The sequence below is a fragment of the Stegostoma tigrinum genome, chromosome 23 (assembly GCF_030684315.1).
Source record: "Stegostoma tigrinum isolate sSteTig4 chromosome 23, sSteTig4.hap1, whole genome shotgun sequence".
NCBI lineage: Eukaryota > Metazoa > Chordata > Chondrichthyes > Orectolobiformes > Stegostomatidae > Stegostoma > Stegostoma tigrinum.
Genome location: NC_081376.1, coordinates 39,939,727 through 39,960,657, shown reverse-complemented (window position 1 = coordinate 39,960,657; position 20,931 = coordinate 39,939,727). Strand labels below are relative to the sequence as shown.

The following is a 20,931-nucleotide window of genomic DNA, read 5'->3' as shown; positions in this document are numbered from 1 at the left end:
GCTGCTCTTCGAACCCTGTAAAATTATTGGGTTTACAGAACCCTATCAATCCGACAGAGCTATCACCACAATAACAACACAAATCTTACTCAGATAGTAGGAACTGCCGATGCTGGAGGATCTTTCTTACTTTGTTTTTGTTCAAATAAACATTCAGACATTGAAAGGATCAAATCAAAGAGCAATTTATTAAAACATCTTAACTGTGTCGATTAATCAAAGCAAATGCTCCATTTCTATCTGTATAGCAAAATGCATTGGTATATAGTAGTGATCAACAAAGCATTCATTATGAGGCCTCTGAACTGTTTCACCAGAAACAGACGACCATATATCCACTGTCTCCAGTTGGTCACGTGATTAGTAGATGGCTGAACCCCAAGTCACTCTAGTTGATGAGCTCAATCGAGGGTCTTGTTTTCAGAGGGTACGTTGCTTTGATTGACATATTTACAGGGTTATAAGAGATTATCATTTCTTTGAACTGCATTCATTGCCATTTTCTTTATTCAAACAAGATTAAAAGGCATGAGTGGGGTAAAGTTTCTGTTATTGACACTGTAATGGAGCTCTCTGATAATTATACAGGGTTAGAATAGCAGCAGGTTTTCAGATCAGGGCTTTGAGTGTTTTTTTTAAATTCCATTTTCAGACTTTCTGTTGATACTGTATAGTTAATTAAATCTATACTGTATGGTGAATGACTCGGCTTAGAGGATGCACGGAGCTTGGAAAAGGCATGGGCAAGAGAAGGCAAGGGGTAATTGGATGAAGAATGGGATGCTGGAAAAGACATGGGGTTGCTGAGGTAGCATCAGGACCATAGAGATAGCAAAGGGTGCAAGTGGGGGTGGGGGTGATGGTGAGGTGTGAAGGGTGAGAGTTAATGGACATAACAACTTTTAATGCAACTGGGAAAGTGTGTTGGAGATCTGAGGAAGGCCTTCTAGTCAGCCTGACTTGGCATATATCTGCTTCTGCAGCCACATCCAGGTGACTGACTTGATTCAAACGTGTTCTCACCTCCCTGGAGCAAAAAGATTAGCAGGCGGGATGCTTATATATGTTGATAAATTGGCTGAATCAGGAAATTTTCCAAATTAAGCTTCCTGCTGCAATGGCAAAAATCAGGCCCTTCACCTCAACACTGCCATCTCTTGTGAAGTATAGAATCACTGACCACAATTTTTGAATTTCTGAGTTATTCTACACATATGTGTATTTCATTAGTTACTGTCAATTCAGAGAAGTAATGACAGCAAACCATTACTGTTACTGCAAAATATGCACCACTTGTTTTATTTGAGCACTTATCCATCTCATCTTCCAGAAAACCAATAATGTTACTTTTTAGCCTATTATGCAGCAAAAATGGTAGACTGAGAGAATTTTGAACATTTTCCTTGGGTGGCTTGAAATTGCCCCAAATTCTGACTTTGAAATTAAAGATAAATGATTTGTGTAAATTCTGTTTAGTAACATGATTAGAATTCTTCTTGACATATATATACTGTATATTTAAGATTTTGTGTCACACAATTTATCAGTCAGCTAAAGTAGGATTTATTGTGTAATACATAAAAGATGTGCAAACTGAATCAATGAGGCATAAAATTCTAAGCAGTTAATAAAAATAGTTTTCATGATAGAATATTTGATAATTCATCATAAATGATTTAAGATTGCATGGAAATCAGTTTCTTCATTTAGCTTTCTGAAATGATCACCTTCTTCCCAGTGAAGATACTGCTTTCATCTGTTGGCTCTAAGATTTACTATTGCACTGGCAGTTCCAGTTTTCAAAAGTGGGATTTAAAGCAGGTGGCAAAGGTCTCACCTGCTATTTGGAAATCTGGCGACAGCTATGTGTCATCCTCTGTGCCAGCCATAAGTGGACAGTGGTAGCCTTCTTCAGAATCAAAGATCTCTAGAGGTAGAGAGCCTGCTCAGCAAGGGTTGTCGACTACTCAGAGTTTTGGAGTGCTTTTATGCCCAGAACCACCACTGCGACCAGTACTGTACCCACTCAAATACAAAGATTGCCATGGACCCAGGCACAGACGAATAGTGATGGGAGGAAGGGTCACAATGAGGGACTCTCTGGTATATTAGCTATGAGGATCTCTTGTCACAGGTACCTGAAAACAAATAGTAGGGGGTTGTTCTTCATGCTTCCCCACACTCACTGCTGGGTGAATGGTGGCGAGATGAGGCCCTTAATTAATTAGAGGGCATTAATTAACCACTTTAGGAACAAAATTGGCAGCAGAACAGGAAGGCCATTGACAGACCCCCTGCCACAGTCTTAATTGTGGCAATGGAGGGAAATAAATGAGTTCTCTACCACCACCTTCCTGCCTGAATAAATGCTCAAACTTACCACAGGAATGAGCATTAACTTTTGCCTCCATATATACATTTCTTAGTTATAAAATGTCCCACTAAACAATGTATAAGGTGTTTAAGACCTTTGAATAGACAAGAATCTGTTAAGCACAACATCTTTACATGTAAGACCAGAAGATGAAAAGAGCAGAAGTAGGCTATTCAGTCCATTGTGTCAGCTCTACCATTCAATGAGATCGTGGCTGATTTGACGTTCCTCAACTCCACCTTCCTGCCCTTTGATTTGTAATCAGTAAAGGAATCAATCAATCTTCAAATCATTTTGGAGAAAGATAAATATTGTCCACCAATAGTGCTGTGTCTGTATTTTAAAAAATCCCTATAGGGTAAAACTTCAAATAAACATTTGCTTGTAGATATGGTTTTAGAAATGTTAAATCTGTAAATTCTCAAGTGTATACTTTAGTTGAAGTAATAGTTCAGTAAGTTGCAAAGTATTTGCCACGGAGTTCAGTGCTCTTGATACTAAGGGCACTTCAAATGAATATTCTTCTTTTGAAATGTTAACTTCAATCTAGTTCGAAAACACAACCAACTGCTTGGCTGGTAATAGTGTGTACTTAGTAATTAAAGTTGAAGAGGACTTAAAAGGGGGACAGTTCAGAAAAAAAATATATCTGCCAGAATGTAATTAAATAGTCACATTAAAAGCAGATGATCCTTTCCCAGAATTTTGAAGTTTCATGTATTTGTCTGGAGGTTAAAAAGGATTATGTGAGATAAAGGCCATTCATAATTTGTGTCTTATGTACTTCAGTCTTAGAAATTTTGGTTTTTCTCTAGGTTCAAAAGAAGAGGAAATGAAACTTGCATTGATAATTGTTTGTATAGAAATTATCTAATTTCACATTCAACAGTGGAGTAACATTACAGTTGTCCTTCATATTAGCAGACTAACTGAAAATAACAAATACATTGAACATATTCAGAATGTAATAAAGACTAAGATGTTTCAGACTTTAGTGAACTTGTTTTTGTAAATCATTATTTTCTTGATATATTTTAATGTTAGATCATTTGATAATCTTAGCTACTTACATCCATGTAGAAGGATGAAAAAAGCTACTATCTTCTGAGCCAGTATAAGAGCATCCCAAAATTCTTCAAACCAATTCGGTGACACATAACTTGGATTCCTATTTCAATTAAGATTAAAGGACAGAGATAATGAATATCATAAGACCATATCATGTGTATCCAATTTGCCTAATGCTCTGAATTATAAGAGGCTCATGTGATTATTAAACATTTGTCATGTTCAATTAAACGTCTTCTTGACATATATATATTTAAGACTTTATGTCAAACAATGTTTTAATCAGCTAAAGTAAATTTTATGGTGTGATACATTAAAGATCTGTCTAATAATTGAATCAATGTTGCATGAAATTCTATGCCATTAATGAGAATAATTTTCATGATAAATTGTTTTGATAATTCATCATAAATGACTTAGTATTGCATGTGCATCAGTTTCTTAAATGTTAATAATTTATTGGCTTAATGCAACTTTTACAATCTTACTCATAAGCAGAAAGCTCAGTGAGTATGGCTACGATCAGTTCATAGAGTGCTAAGAGAATCTGGTCTGAGATCAGAAATGGCTGCAAAAGACAAGCAATTCCCTGTGTTCTCAAATTTACATTTCTACTTTCTCCTTTTCCAAAACATTCAGTTAAAAGACAGGGGAGACTTGCACATGTATCATGTCAATTTTGCATAGTAACAAGCTGCAGAGAGTTGTAAGGACATAAACATTTAGAAAGGAAAGGCTATTCTTGTTCTGACAATACCCTGCAGCTTGTTATAATGTAAAATTGGCAGGGAATTAGGAATAGAGACTCCATGAGTTATTTTGATAATGTGCAATTTGCTCTATCGTGCAATCTACACCCGCAATTCATCAGCTAATGAAAGGTTCTACAAAGCCATGCCTTTTTCTCTTGCACACCAAAGATAAATCACGGAAAATTCTGGAATATCTATGATCTCTCTTTTTGCCTTGTGCATTCTAGACCTGTTAATTTTCAAGGCCCGATGACATCTGGAAGCATTTTGTTCCACATTCCTGAGTTCAAATATTTCAAAAGGGAAGTAGATAAATATTCAAAGGAGAAAGGTTTGCAGGGCCATGTCAGAGAGCAAGGGAGTTGGACTAATTGAATGTCAAAAAGCTGTTTCAGCAATGACTGGGCCCAATGGCCTCTTTCCATGCTACATCATTTTACTGTGCTATGACCTATTTGACCATCTCCCAGTAGAAACACAATAAGAGATTTAAAAGCTTAGTAAAAATAACACTGCAACTGTAATGGAACTGTAAAAGAGAATGTGAAAGAATATAAGCAATCCAAACAGGGACTGGTTGCAAGGGGGAACAAAAAGATAGATCTTTGACTGGTTAGAATGCAAAAGAGACGAAGGGTGAGGTTTTGCTAAAGCATTACCGCTCTCATTGTCAGGACAATTTCTGGTTGCTGGCATGCTTGGGCAAGGGGGGCAATTAAGAGTTGGCAGGTGGGGCTGCTGTTAATTTAGAATGCAAGTGGGCCTTCAATGTTGCTATCTCAATCAGAGACTCAGCAAGACAGATGGACAGCATTAAATGAATATTTCCATACAGCAAACAAGCAGTGTCTGGAAACTGGGCAGAAATGTGACAGCCACAGTGTTTGGGCATGAGGCATTATTTACTGCTGGTGGCTTCTCCTTTCACTATTGGAGCCTGTGGCTCTGACAGCTCAACCACCCCTGACTCCGCTCCCTGCTGCCTGCCACGTCCAGGATGTCTAGGAAGCTTCAGGGAGTCTGCATACTTACAGCTTCTCACCGCACTTCATAGGTGGGGGGAGGGGTTTGCTCAACGTCTGGAAAATGCCAGAGCTCAGATTGGGCACAACTGTGTAACTTGAGGCTCTGCCATTCCAGCCACTGGGAAATTTCCTGATGTTGAATGCCATACTGACAGCATTTCCTGGCATTTTACCACCACTTTCTGAAATAACTCCACAAAGGACAGTATCCCATCACCCAGTCACCCTTTATTTTCACATACATAGTACATGACACTGACCCAGCTAGTTCAGAACTGCCTTCTAGAGTGATCAGAACCTATGACATTCCTATTTATATCTGTCAGCCAGGAGTCCCTGATTGGACCAGATTAACAGCCCCAATCAGGGAACTCATATTCTATTAGGTCCACCTGGCTGACTTTGTTCCAGTCACTACACTTACCACCATGCCCATCTCAATTCCCAACAATAATTGCGCCCTAGATGAAAGAAGGTTTTATGCTGCAAGGCCAAATGGACTAGTAATGGGGAAAATAAATAAAAAATATTTCTCCAGGAAAGGCCTGAATGAGAGGAGCTTGAAAAGAAAGTGCATCTGAATACAAAATAAAGGAAATATTGAGAAAATGAGACAGAAACATAAAACAAAATGTAGAAGGACAAAACTAAATGAGGGTAGGGGTTATGATGTAAAATTCCTGAATACAATATGGAGTCCAGAAGGCTTAAAAGTGTCTAGTCAATGGTAAAGCAGTGTTCCTAGAGTTTCTGAGATAACAAGGTGTAGAGTTGGATGAACACAGCAGGCCAAGCAGCATCAGAGAAGTAGGAAAGCTGACGATTCTTTTCTGAAGAAGGGTCTAGACCCGAAGTGTCAGCTTTCATGCTCCTCTGATGCTGCTTGGCCTGCTGGGTTTATCCAGCTCTACACCTTGTTATCTCAGATTCTCCATCATTGGCAGTTCCTACTTTCTCGAGCTTCTGTTCAGTTTTAATCAAACTCTACAGCTGGTCATGGACAGAAAGAGCAGAGTGAGAATAAGATGGAGAATTTAAGCAACAAGTGACTGAAAATTTGGGGTCATACTTGCAAACTAAATGGTTGTGTTCAACAAAGCAATCTTACTGTTTACATTTTGTCTCCCCAGTATAAAGGAGACCACATTGTGGGCAGTGAATACAATCTACTAACTGGAAGAAATACAAATAAATTGTTATCGTACACAGAAGGAATATTTGGGGCCTTGGATATTGGCAAGAAGACAGGTTAAAAAATACCCCTTGCACTGAAGAATGTTTTGCTACTTAATCCCTCCAACACTCCTTGTAATCTTCTACAAGGCGATAAGATTTAAGAGTGAAAACTGTCCATTTGGCCCATCAAGTCTACTCTGTCTATTGTTCTGCTCTCCTTCCTGCCTTTAGCTTGCTCAAATCCTAACTTTCCTCAGCCCATATTAGGGCAGTGAAATATTGAGCTGAATTCTTTCAGCCCCCAAACAATGTGGTCAGTAGTGAGTCAGTTGGGAAAATATGGTAAGATCAGAAAAATGCGACTCCTGATGTCAAGAGGATTTTGTTTTCCACCAAGGTTTTAAAGGTGATTTTGTAAGCTCATTTGCACTTATTTGCACACATTAATATCTCACTATTATCTATTCTTGCCTCATTTATATGCAAGTTGCTATTTCCCTAGAAGGTAGATGACAGTTCCTGACATTTAGCAAGCGAAGCGTCTCCAGGGATACTGCATGGGCAGCAAATGCCTGCACCTACCCCCGTCCAACCCTTTACACAGATGTTGGTATCAGGTATGCACCAGCCACACATGGTTCATCTCCAAGTTGCGTAAAATACAGCTCTCTACTTTGAAGCATAGTGACACCTTTCATCGTAATGTTGGTACAAGGACACTTGTGCGCAGGGACAGGCATCCTACTTGTGTGCGAAGCAGGGTGCATCTTAGGGCTCTTTGCTTGACTTCTTAGCTCTCCTACAATTTGACACTTCTTGGATGCTCACAGCATATCTGCCTAGCCTTGCCATTTTAGTTCAGCTGCCTCATTCAGAACTTACATGCTCACCATACTTCTGCCTTGCTTTTGACAACAGACCACGTGGCTTCCCAAGTCTGCCATCAGTGATCAGTCAAGCAATAGATATGTTGCCATATGGCAATGCACTCTGTCAAGTGCACACCAACACCACTTGCCAGCAGCCTACGCAGGACACACTAAGTGTGCATCAACCAAATGGCCATGTCTCAAAATCCAAGTGGAATAATCCTCAGTCAGGTCAAAAGGGAATGAGATCTCTCAAGGCATCCCAGCATATCCAGTCAAGGGAAGTATCTGATCTTAGTCCAGGGTCTTCAATGTAGTCAGTTTGCTGCGTGAGATGGTCAGGTTCAGGGGCTCTGCAACTCTGGGGTCAGTCCTGAAGGTTCAGATCATGCAGTCAGGAAATTAATTTCATATCAATCGGGTCTGTCTTTCCAAGTCAGTCAAAGTGGGCCAAGGTTAGTCCTGAACATTGACACGGTGTTATGTAAGCTGGGCATAGGGAAAGAATAGCAGTCCCTTAGACTACCATAGCTTTGTGTTAAGGACAGGTAACAGAACAGCAGTGCCATACATCAATGGTGTGTACATAAGGAGGTGAGTTGTGGAGAATTGTGTGAGATGACTCACTATCACTCAAGGAAACAAACCATCCATGAAACTTCACATAAATGAAACTTAGCTGAATTTGCTAAAAATGCAGCACATTAACTTTGTTCCGCTCCACAATGTTGTCTGATCTATTGAGTGTTTCCAGCATTTTCCGTTTTTATTTCAAATACCTTGCACCTGCAGTAGTTTGCTTATGTAAAAGAATATGTTGTATTGAGGGAGAATTATACCAATCCTATATTTCTAAGAATTCTTTACCAGATGTCATGTCATCTGTTTTCATTATTGACATTCTGATGCAGAATCATCTGTTCTTCTTCTCCCTAGTGATTTCTTTCTTGCTTTGGAAGCAACTTGTTTCCATTCACGCCTTTCCTCAATAAGAATGATGAGCTTAATCTCAAATTAGATCTCTCAGGAGACTGATTCCCTCCTCAGGGCTACTCTCACAGTCAGATATCTGTGTGCAATAACTGTTAGTGAGAGTTATCTGATTCTGGATAGCCTCCGTTAGCCACCAGAAATTGCACACAATAGGATTGTTACCTTTATTATCTCACATGCAATATTGTAGACTGTTACCAAATTGAAGATTATCTACATGGCAACTACATTCCATTTCCTAATCCTTTCACATCTTAAATACAGCAGAGTTAAGTTATAATATGGTCTTACGGATATAAAGCAGCTATAAGACATAGGAGTAGATCATTTGGCCCATCGAGTTTGCTCCACCATTCATTGAGACCATGGGTGATCTGATAATCCTCAACTCCACGTTCCTGCCTTTTCTCCATAAGCCTTGACTGCCATTCTGATTCAAGATCTGCCTGTCACAGTCTTGAATATTCTTAATAACCTCTGCAACACTTCGTATTAAAGATTTCCACAGATTCACTATTTGCTGAGAGAAGAAATTCCTTCATATCTTTGTCTCTGTCTTCTCTGCCTTCAATTATATCATTGTGAGATGGTTATATGCTGTACTGTACAATGTTCAGCTAAATTATCAGTAGTAAGTTATCTTTCAGTGTTTTATAAAGTTAAGTAAAGTCGCCATTGTTTTAGCAGATCCTACAGCTGCTCTGTCATCAGATAACTATGTCTGATGTTGGTTCACCCTCAAAGTCATCATGCCTCACATGCCATGCTTGAAAATGGCAAACACAAAGAAACATTGGATAGGCTAGGGATGTTTTCATTAGAACAAAGGAGGCTGATGGGTGAGCTAATTAAGATGTACAAAATAGTGAGGGACTTGGAAACAGTGGACAAGGAAGACTTGTTTCCCCTAGCAGAGAGTTACCAGAGGGCACAGATTTAAGGTGATTGTTAGTAGGATTAATGGGAAAATGTAGGAAAGCCTTTTTACCCAAACAATGCTAAGTGTCTTTCATTTGCTGCCCAGTTTGTTGGTTGAAGTGCACACCCTCAATTAGTTTAAAAGGAACCTGAACCTGCAAAGTTATGGGACAAGTGGGATTAGAATAAGTAGCAAACTTATTCAGCCAAATGGCCTCCTTCTGTACTGTAGCTTTTCTATGGTTCTTTATAATACATGTTCAGGGTGTGATCTGCCAAAAAGCAGGTCCTTCGTTCACTATTTACTGAGGCTGCATCCAGAGGTGTTTTCCTTAACAGTTTTTTTTTGTGGTGCTTTGCCAATCTTTCCACCCTCAGGAGCAGACTGAGGAGGCGGGTCCCCAACTGTTCCTCAACCAGAACTAGAATCAAAACTCTCCTGTTGGCTGTAACCTGATCCATACCCTGATCATCGAGCCAACTGAGCTAACCAGCCACTAAACGTGTAAGTGTATTAAAGAAGTAATAAGCATCACTCAATCTTTACCGACATGATGGACTAAATGGCCTATTTTTACGTTATGATTGTTCTACTAAATTATAATAACAAAAATCAAATTACCACTTACATGAATGGTCCAAATGGATGGCAAGAGAAATTGGTTTTAGGCAGTTCTTTCATACAGAATCCGTGCAGCATTAATCCAAAGCATGTCAACTGCAAGCAGACGGTCAAGCCAGACTTCACCAGAAAATACAGCACAAAAAACCATTGGGTCTAGGAGTAAAACAGAAGCAAATAACTATTCAAATACCACAGCTGTTGAATTACTGAGAAATATTTTGATCTGCTAGAATTTAGAAGAGTAATAGGCGACTTGATTAAAACATATAAAATCCTAAAGAGTCTTGAAAGGGTAGATTATGGAGTGCCACAATGATGCCATCCGAAGGTTGCAGGAACAGCAACTCATATTCCGCTTGGGAACCCTGCAGCCCAATGGTATCAATGTGGACTTCACCAGCTTCAAAATCTCCCCTTCCCCCACCGCATCCCAAAACCAGCCCAATTCGTCCCCTGCCCCCACTGCACCACACAACCAGCCTAGCTCTTCCCCTCCCCCCACTGCATCCCAAAACCAGCCCAGCCTGTCTCTGCCTCCCTAACCTGTTCTTCCTCTCACCCATCCCTTCCTCCCACCCCAAGCCGCACCTCCATTTCCTACCTACTAACCTCATCCCACCTCCTTGACCTGTCCGTCTTCCCTGGACTGACCTATCCCCTCCCTACTTCCCCACCTATACTCTCCTCTCTACCTATGTTCTTTTCTCTCCATCTTCGGTCCGCCTCCCCCTCTCTCTCTATTTATTCCAGCGCCCTCTCCCCATCCCCCTCTCTGATGAAGGGTCCAGGCCCGAAACGTCAGCTTTTGTGCTCCTGAGATGCTGCTTGGCCTGCTGTGTTCATCCAGCTTCACACTTTATTATCTTGGATTCTAAAGCATCTGCAGTTCCCATTATCACTAGATTATGGAGAGGATGTTTCTTCTTATGGGAGAATCTAGTACTAGGGGTCAATGTTTAAAAAGCAGGCATTACCCATTTAAAACAGAGGTTAGGTGAGAGAAAACACTGGGTCAAGAGTCTTTGGAAGTCTCTTTCTGAATAGGTGGTAGAAGGCACATCCTTGAATATTTTCCAGGCAGACCGATAAATTCTTGATCGGTAGATTCTCGTTATTGAAGGGGGTTGAGATGTTATTAGGAGTAGACAAACATATGGATTTGAAGTTACGATCAAATTGGCTGTGAACTAGCAGGATTGAGAAGGTGAATGGCTTACTCTTGCTCCCAATTCATATCTTTGGACGATCCTCTATCTCTCAGGCTTGGCATAATACTTTGTTTTATGATCGTCCAGCGAAACACCTTGGGAAGTTTCATTACATTAAAGCTGCCAGCCATGTTGTAATTATAATTGTCTGCTTTGGGTAAGTGGCAACACAGATTTGGTCACTCATGAGTCAAGGGTTCAAGTCCATTTCAGGTTATGAATAAGTAATTTTGGTTGACACTCCAGTGCTGTCATGAGGCAGTACTACATTGTCAGAGGAGGCAATCAAAATCCTGTCTTTCTTCACATACATGATTCCATGTATATACTTAAAGAAGAGCTGAGGCAATATCCTGGTGTTTTGACCCGCAGTCAACCTCTTTCAATGTATCACTACAAATTTGCTGTTTGTGGAACATTTCTATATGCGAACAGTTTCCTGCATTTCCTACTTTCCAACATTCTTCATTTACTATGAAGCAATTTTAGGATGTCAAACATTGCGAATGGTTCTATAGCTCAATGGTTAGCACTGCTGCCTCACAGCATGGGGGGTCTGGATTTGATTTCACCTTTGAACAACTGTCTTTGTTTGTACACTCTTCCTGTGTCTGTGTGGGTTTCAACTGGGTGCTCCAGTTTCCTCCCACAGTTCAAAGTTGTGTGGGTTAGATGGACTGGCCATGTTAAATTACCCATAGTGTACAGGCTAGGTGAATTAGCCATGAGGAATGCAGGGATAGGATAAGAGGGTGAACCTGTGTGGGATGCTCTTCGGAGTGTCAGTGCAGACACCAAATGGCCTGCTTCCACATTGTAGGGATTCTACATAAATGAAGATTCATTTACATTTCCAGTTTAGATGCCAATATCCAACCGTTGAAGCTAGGGGAAAGGAGGAGACCAATTTCATTTACTAATAAAAGTAAATATGGCACAAATAGACAGCTGACATGCTAACAACCTTTAGGTACTACTGACATCGAGTGGTCTCACCCCTGAAGAGAAGAATTTAGTTGAAGAATGCAGCTTTTCAGCTGGCCTGTCAGTCACCATTACCTGACAAGTGTGCTCCTGCTGGTGTATCACAGGCTGAATGTATCTTTCTTTCCCCAGAGCAGTAAGTTACGTTGAGTGGGTTTAGTATTACATTGTAAATCTGATGTTTAACTTCTGAGAACGAGCAAATGCTTGGCACATCATTAGGATTTCCTCTGTCTTAAAGCCTTGATCATGTAGGGTTATATCTTCTCCTGTCATAACTAACATTGTTTTCATCCCTTTCTGATCTGTATCAATTTCTAATTTAAAGCAGATGAACTTCACTCGCATCCAGCACATACTTCTTTGCTCTGGATTGTTTTGCTTCTAATATCAGAAATTTCTACATTGACATTTCACAGTGTCTGCCATTTATCATGACTTGTTTATCAGAAGACTATTCTTAACATAACAGTGTTGTAATGAAGACTGGGTCCAGACCATTTTGAACATAACAACATAAAAACTAGGAGCAGGAGTAGGCCGTCTGGCCTCTCGAGCCTGCCCTGCCATTTAACAAGATCGTGGCTGATCTTTGAGAATCAGCTCCACTTGCCTGCCCACTCACCATAACCCTTAATTCCTTTACTGTTCAAAAAATTATCTAGCCTTGCCTTAAAAACATTCAGTGAGGTAGCTTCAACCGCTTCTCTGGGCAGGGAATTCCACAGCTTCACAACCCTTTGGGTGAAGAAGTTCCTCCTGACCTCAGTCCTATATCTGCTTCCTTTTATTTTGAGGCAATGCCCTCTAGTGCTAGGTTCACCTGCTAGCAGAAACAACTTCCCTGCCTCCACTTTATCTATTCCCTTCATAATCTTGAATGTTTCTATAAGATCTCTCCTCATTCTTCTGAATTCCAATGAATATAATCCCACTCTACTCAGCCTCTCCTCATAATCCAACCCTCTCAACTCTGGAATCAACCGAGTGAATTTCCTCTGCACCCCCTCCAATGCTAGTATATCTCTTCTCAGGTAAGGAGACCAAAACTGCACACAGTACTCCAGGTGTGGCCTGGCCAGGACCCTATACAGCTGCAGCATAGCCTCCCTGTTTTTAAACTGCATCCCTTGAGCAATGGCAGACAAAATTCCATTTGCCTTTTTAATCACCTACTGCACCTGCAATCCCACCTTCAGCGATTCATGCACAAGGACACCCAAGCCCCCTCGCACAGCAGCGTGCTGCAATTTTTTACCATTTAAAACATAATCCATTTTGCTGTTATTCCTACCAAAATGGATGATCTCACACTTATCAACATTGTACTCCATCTGCCAGAGCTTTGCCCACTCACTGAAATGATCTACATCCCTCTGCAGACTTTCAGTGTCTTCTGCACACTTTGCTCTACCACTCACCTTAGTGTCATCTGCAAATTTTGACACACCACACTTAGTCCCCAACTCCAAATCATCTCTGTAAATTGTAAACAACTGAGGTCCCAACACTGATCCCTGAGGTACACCACTAGCCACTGACTGCCAACTAGAAAAACACCCATTTACCCCTACTCTTTGCTTTCTACTGTTCAACCAATCCTCTATCCATGTCAATACATTACCTGTAATACTGTACAACTTTATCTTATGTAGCAGCTTTGGTGTGGCACCTTGTCAAATGTCTACTGGAAATCCAGATACACCACATCCACAGGCTCCCCATTGTCCATGATGCAAGTAAAGTCCTCAAAGAATTTCACCAAATTAGTTAAACATGACCTCCCCTTCATGAACCCATGCTGGGTGTTCCCAATGGGACAATTTATATCCAGATATCTTGCTATTTCTTCCTTCATGATAGATTCAAGCATTTTTCCCACTACCAAAGTTAAGCTAACTGGCCTATAATTACCTGTTTTTTGTCTACCTTTTTTAAACAGTGGCATCACATTGACTGTTTTCCAATCTGCGGGAACCACACCAGAGTCCAGTGAATTTTGGTAAATTTTGGTAAATTTGGCCCATTGAGCTTGTTCCACCACTCAATATAATGATTTTGATCTTCAACATTAAACTCCACTTTCTTGCCTGTTCTCCAATTTCCTTGATTACTGAGATCAATTAGCCTCTGTCGTGAATATTTTCAATGATGGACCATTGTAAGCCCTGTTGGTAACAACTCCAATGCTCACAACCTTTAGGATGAAGAGATTTCTCCTCATCTCAGCTCTAAACAATTAACCCCTTATCCTGAGGCTGTGCACCATCTTCTAAATTATCCAGCCAGCAATCAATAATCTCTCAGTTTTTACACTGTCAAGTCCCTTCAGAATTCTGTGTGTTTCAGTGAGATCACCTTGTATGCCTCTAAACTTTGGGTAGTTTGGACCAAATTTCTTATTCATCATTCTACGTAAATGGACAGCTCTCACTTTCAAGAATCAATGCAGTGCCTCCTCCAAACCTTTGTTTATTGAGATTGCTGATTTTCTTAGAATATAATTGGCCTGGAATTTCATGGAACTTTTCAGCACAAAGGATTGTACAGATTATTTTTGACCGTGGATTTGATCCTATTTTGTTTGGACACCTGTGAGAGAGGGAAAGTTTAAAGGAGATTTGTGAAGCAAGTCCTTTTACACTGAGGATCTTAGGTGCCAGAGGTAATAGAAGCAGAACTGATAGTAATGCTTAGGAGACAATCAGACCGACTCATGAACAGGCAGAAAAAAGAGAGAAATAGACCATGTGCAGGCAGATGGGATTAGTTTAGAATGAACCATGTTCAATACCGATATGATGGGCCAAAGGGCTTGTTTCTGTATTGTACTGGTCTATGTTCTATGTAAGCCAACAAGAATGTGCAAGGAACATGAAAATGAACTCGATACATTGAAAAAAAAAACCTTTCATCCTCAAAAAAACAATGCAACGAGAAGGAGGCGCTTACATCCGAATTAGATCAAATTGAACTTGGAGATTTAAAGATCAGTTGAAATGTTAGCAGGAGGTTGCAATTGAAACTCCTCATGAAGTCATAGAAAAGCATTGTTTAATCTCAATAAAGGAGCAGAGACCCATACTACAGTGCTTCTGGAGCTGAGGCATACCTCAGAAAATGTTGAGAAGTAAATGGAACTTGAAAGTCTTAAACCTGAACAAATGTTGGGATATTTAACAACCTAACAGAGGCTGATCTGAAATCCCAGCTATTAGCAGTCATACAGAACTATCAGGCAACAGACTGTGATCCACATATTAGAAAAGGTGCAACTAAAGGAAATGTACATACTGTAGTCAGGAACATGTAAATACAATGCTGTATCAAAGATATCAGGGGAGAATCAGATGGTAGTGTTGGTCACAGAAAAACAATGTGACGTAAACAATGTAATATCTAATTTTGTCCTTCCCATTAGTAACATAGATCTTGTAGAGAAAATACTTGATGATAGAGCAGAATCATCAGAGTCTTCAGGCCTAGAGACCAAAACTCTATAGAACATAGAACATTACAGCACAGTACAGGCCCTTCGGCCCTCGATGTTCTGCCGACCTGTCATACCGATCTCAAGCCCATCTAACCTACACTATTCCATGTACGTCCATATGCTTATCCAATGACGACTTAAATGTACCTAAAGTTGGCAAATCTACTACCATTGCAGGCAAAGTGTTCCATTCCCTTACTACTCTCCGAGTAAAGAAACTACCTCTGACATCTGTCCTATATCTTTCACCCCTCGATTTAAAGCTATGCCCCCTCGTGCTCACTTTCACCATCCTAGGAAAAAGGCTCTCCCTATCCACCCTATCTAAGCCTCTGATTATTTTATATGTTTCTATTAAGTCACCTCTCAACCTTCTTCTCTCTAATGAAAACAGCCTCAAGTCCCTCAGCCTTTCCTCGTAAGACCTTCCCTCCATACCAGGCAACAGCCTAGTAAATCTCCTCTGCACCCTTTCCAAAGCTTCCACATCCTTCTTATAATGCGGTGACCAGAACTGTACACAATACTCCAAGTGCGGCCGCACCAGAGTTTTGTACAGCTTCACCATAGCCTCTTGGGTCCAGAACTCGATCCCTCTATAAATAAAAGCTAAAACACTGTATGCCTTCTTAACAGCCCTGTCAACCTGCTACAGAGCAGTTAATAGATCCCAATCCCATTGGAGGACTCTAAGAGGATCTAATTTTCTTGAGTTTTCAAGTTTGTTCTATTGTCAACGATGGTGACATCCTTCTTTTTGCTGGAGTTCCAAAGAAGTCATTGTCTGCGGTGGAGCAGCCTCAAATTAAAGAGAGATTGGACACAGTACCACTACCTACAGGAAGAGAAATACATACTCAAGGAATAGTAGTGAAATCACTATTTCTTCATCTTCAGAATTGTTCATAGAATGTTCTTGAATTTTTTTACGAGATTAGTTCCTGGATAAGGTGCAGTTTTGTTCTTTTATTGTCACAGCTGTAGAAAATGATACAACCGTGAAATTCTTCATAGCTGCAGAAAGTGATCCATTTTTACAAGATGGTAGTTTAACTTTCCCAGGGTGCAAACAAGAGATGGAGAATTTCAGTTCGCTGGTTTCCTCAGTCTTCACTGTCTTCATAATGCAGAAGACCACATACTAGCTATTGTGAGAAGCTGGGCATTCCATTCCACCAAAGTGTTTTCCTTTCAAAGGAGATAATGAAAGAGCGCAGATGTCCCTCACTTTTTGAAAATGAGCAGAGAACTCTATTGTCTTCAGCAAAAGGATTTTGGGTGATTAGTGAGGGAAAGGGTTGGATGGAATTATAAATAGTTCATAGTTTGTGATGTAAACTGCTTATAGGTAGGACAAACTGATGGGAGTGGTGGAGTATGTGGAGTTAGTAGCTATACACTATTAACTGGACTGCATCAGTGATGTGAGATCGCATGAAATGGGACTTGATGCAAAAAGGTTCTGCTGAAGCCCTAATCTATCATGTTTCTATATGTAGTTTGCCACTTAATAAATGTTACTAATATGGTGTCCAGTTCTTGACTGTCCATAAGTTCCAGTGCTTGCTTATAATATTAATACAACTGGAGACTGGCTAACAGATCAAACAAAGCACCCAGCATCTCAGTCTAAATGTGCATGAGCTTTCTTCTGCATGTAACGCCTGCTGAGGTCTACATCTAAGTCTTCTGCAGCACAGCCCATCAATGATCTGTCCTCCATAGAACTGCTCATGCACCATATATTAGCCCCAGTTTGCCTGTCACTCTCTCGTGCTGATGACTTACCACATGCTGATTCAAAATCTACAAGAAACTTCAAGCTGTGCCAGTATCTGAGCTGGTGACCTGTCACCCAGTGCAGCTGTGCGTTCAGAGGTACAGATCACCTTTAAGAACAAGCAGCTGGATGCACCACTAATGCTTGACCTCCTGCTGAGTGCTAAGGTAGCCAACAGCCTGGCTGCACTGGGCCCCATGCTACAATCATGAAAATGCAGTAATTGTCAAATCTCTATCTCTATCACACACGGCATGTGCAGGTCACAAATTGAGATACCTAAGCCTGAATTATTAGCCCCTAGAGGGAGTAAAGATTGTCCGTCTGTTTCACCACCTCCTAACTCTTTCCTGTTGACTTTACAGATTTTATTTGAGCTGTAGGTACGGCTAAGTATCCATCACTCATTTTGCAAGAAATTGACACACTAAACAAGGGAATGTTTCACAGCAATAGTGGTACTGAAAGGATGGGAACACTTTTTGTTATTGTTGTTTAATTAATTTCTGCCAACTTAAAACATAGTAATTTTATGTAGTAACATTTAGCAGAAGAGTTCTAATCTGTTTGAATGCGTTCCTTGATAAATTGAGGGATATTACATCAAATTTTACATCAGTGGGAAAGGAAAGAAATCATGGGCTCAATCTGACCTGAAATTACCTGGTTTTCATTTTTAATTAAGTTTCATGAACGGTTTCTCTTCACTAGATCCCACATGCTGAAAATTGCCTCATTAACTTGGTACAATGCCCCAACAGTGCCACTGCTCACATGGTAACCCAATTCTCCCACTCATCATAGCTTGAAATACTCACCATTACTGGGGCATCCTTTCTGGCAGCTTGCCTGAGAAGCATGTGCACCTCATTGAGCGCCAGCAATCTAGAGCTGCCTGGCGCGGTTTGTGACAGTTGCTCCAGACATGGCAGAAGAAAGGACATTGTGGCCCACTTCACAGACAGGGACCTGGAGTTTTTATTGGACCAAGTTGAGTAGGGCTGCCCTTTTCCTCCAGAACTGGCAGAGGAGGCTACAACATCAGACCATGCCAGCCTAATCTGAGGTCGCCACCCAGGTCAGTTCAGTCTCAACTGTGCAGGAGAGTGCCCAACAATGCTGCAAAAAGACCAATGACCTACTCTGATCAGCCAATGTAAGTGCCACCATCTTCTCTCTGCTACCTCACACTCACTCTACCTCTGCTACTGCATCCACCTCTCACCAAGGCTCATGGTCTACCACTTTCACTATTGCATGCAACATCATGCCTCACCTGGCATCACACATCTAATCTCTTCCAGATGATTATCCCTGCCTGGCCTCTGTGCCACCTATGCACTTACTCAGTACATCTCAATATCTTTCCTCCGTCTGCACAAGCACAAACCGCTCTGTCAGTTCCTTTCATCTCACTCAATCTTTCTCTTTACCTCAATCCAGGAGAAAATGGCCTGCGTGAAATCATATGCAGTGATGGAACATAAATTATAACCCAATAATAAAACAATACTGCCCCCTGATGGAGTCCATCAATATTTGCTTATAGCTTTGGTTCTGCTTCATATTTAAAGAATGATTCAGAGAGAATGTGGAAAATTTGTATTAACCTTAGAATGAAATTTCAATTTAAAAAAAAATTATTTTGCGAAACATGTGGATCACTGGAAGGGTTCAAATTTGTTAGTCTGGAAAAGAAATTGTTTACATAAGTGGTGGGCTGTCTTCTTGAAGATTTCCCATCCACATGGTGCAGTTACACCCTTTAAGGAAGAGAGTTCCAGGATTTTGACCCAATGACAGAGAAGGAACAGTGATAGTTCCAAATCAGGATGGGTGTAGGGCTTGGAGGGGGATTTGGAGGTGCTGATGGTGTTCCCCAGCATCTGCTGTCTTCTCACTGGTAGAGTTCAAGGGTTTGGAAGCAGCTACTAAAGGAGACTTCAAGATAACAAAGTGTGGAGCTGGATGAACACAGCAGGCCAAGCAGCATCTCAGGAGCACAAAAGCTGACGTTTCAGGCCTAGACCCTTCATCAGAGGTGCTGTTTTGTGCTCCTGAGATGCTGCTTGGCCTGCTGTGTTCATCCAGCTCCACACTTTGTTATCTTGGATTCTCCAGCATCTGCAGTTCCCACTATCCCTAAAGGAGACTTGGTGGGTTGCAGCAATGCCTCTGACACATACCACTGTAAGGCTATGTGGAGAAAGAGAACGTGCTAATCAAGTGGGCTGCCTTTTCTAGATCGTGTTGAACCTCTTGAGTGTGGCTGGAGCTGCGCCCGCCCCCCCGCCCCAGGCAAGAGGGGTACATATTCTTACATTTCTGACATGTTTTACAGATGATGAACAGATATTGGTGAGTCAGGAAAGAGTTACATACTAAACAGAATTTCAGCCTCTGACCTGAATTGTTAGTCACAGTGTTTACATTGCTGATCCAGTCAAATTTCTGGTCAATGGTAAGCCCCAGGATGGGAATGATGGGGCATTCAGCATTATATGCTATTGAACTAGAAAAAAATTATTAGATTTTGTCTCTTGTTGGAGATTGCCTGGCATTTGAGTCATGAATGTTATTTTCCACTTACCAGCTCAACGTTGTCCAGATCTTGCTAAGCAGATTATTTTAGTATCTCAGGGGTTGTGAATAGTACTGAACATTGTACAACATCGTATGAATAACCCACTTATGACTTATCATAGAGGGGAGGTAATTGATGAAAGACCTTTTTTAATATTTGTCCAGGGTCAGTATGGTGGCTCAGTGATCAGGGATTTGAAAGCAAGAATTTTAACATCAGGACATTACTCGACTGGAAGTTACTGTAGGTCAGCAAGTGCAGGTGATGGGTGAACAGGACTTGGTGTGAGTTAAGACCTAGGCAGCAGAGTTTTGGATGGCTTCAAGTAGAACATGGGAGATCAGCCAAGTGTTGCATTAAATAATGAATTGTAGATGCACCAAAGAGTTTCAGCAATGGAAGAGCTGAGACAGGGATAAAGTCAGATTGATATGAGAAGGGTTGAAGAATATAGTCTTAGTGATGACATGACGATTAACTCGTCAGCTCATCCCCCAATATGTAATGGGAGGAAATTTCTGCTAATTGATTATTCAATGTCAGGTAGTCTGATAATTACAGCACACCCTTTGCATTACAGTGAAGCAGAAACAAACTAGATTTAATGCTAACTATGTGCATCTGACCTATGCAGCGACCTTGGCAGGGTTGTGCTTCAGTTGGGTGCCTATTCTGTGAATGTTTGACAAATAAATGAAATCCACGAAAGCACAACAATCAAAGGTTTCCTTCAGGCAGAAGTGAGTAACGAAGTGAGATCAGGCCAGTCAAGTGGAAATTTAAACACTGTGTAATGAGTAGCTGCATCCTGCTTCACATCCATCAACCCACCCTGAAATTAAATTTCACCCTCTGCTTGTGGTTGCAATTACACAATAGCACCATCATAAAAGACATCAAACCAGTGGCAGTGTGCTGAAGTAACTGATACGTCAAATGGGTTAGTTCTGAAACTTGTTACAGAGATAGTAGGAACTGCCGATGCTGGAGAATCTGAGTTAACACAGTGTGAAGCTGAATGAACACAGCAGGCCAAGCAGCATCAGAGGAGCAGGAAAGTTTGACGTTTCGGGTCGAGACCC

At 40.9% G+C, this 20,931-nt stretch overlaps 2 protein-coding genes across 2 annotated transcripts in view; one reads left to right on the top strand and one right to left on the bottom strand.

The window, feature by feature from the left end:
* Positions 1-20,931, top strand: part of LOC125462223 (GRB2-related adapter protein-like) — a 272,985-nt gene that overhangs the window by 87,729 nt on the left and 164,325 nt on the right. The window lies entirely within an intron of this gene.
* Positions 1-20,931, bottom strand: part of LOC125462439 (transmembrane protein 94-like) — a 156,705-nt gene that overhangs the window by 36,225 nt on the left and 99,549 nt on the right. Inside the window, exons 25-26 of the mRNA XM_059653874.1 lie at positions 9,805-9,953; positions 3,445-3,542 (exon numbers count right to left, since the gene is read on the bottom strand). Of these exons, the coding sequence (XP_059509857.1) occupies positions 3,445-3,542; positions 9,805-9,953 (247 nt within the window). The remainder of the gene's footprint in view (positions 1-3,444; positions 3,543-9,804; positions 9,954-20,931) is intronic.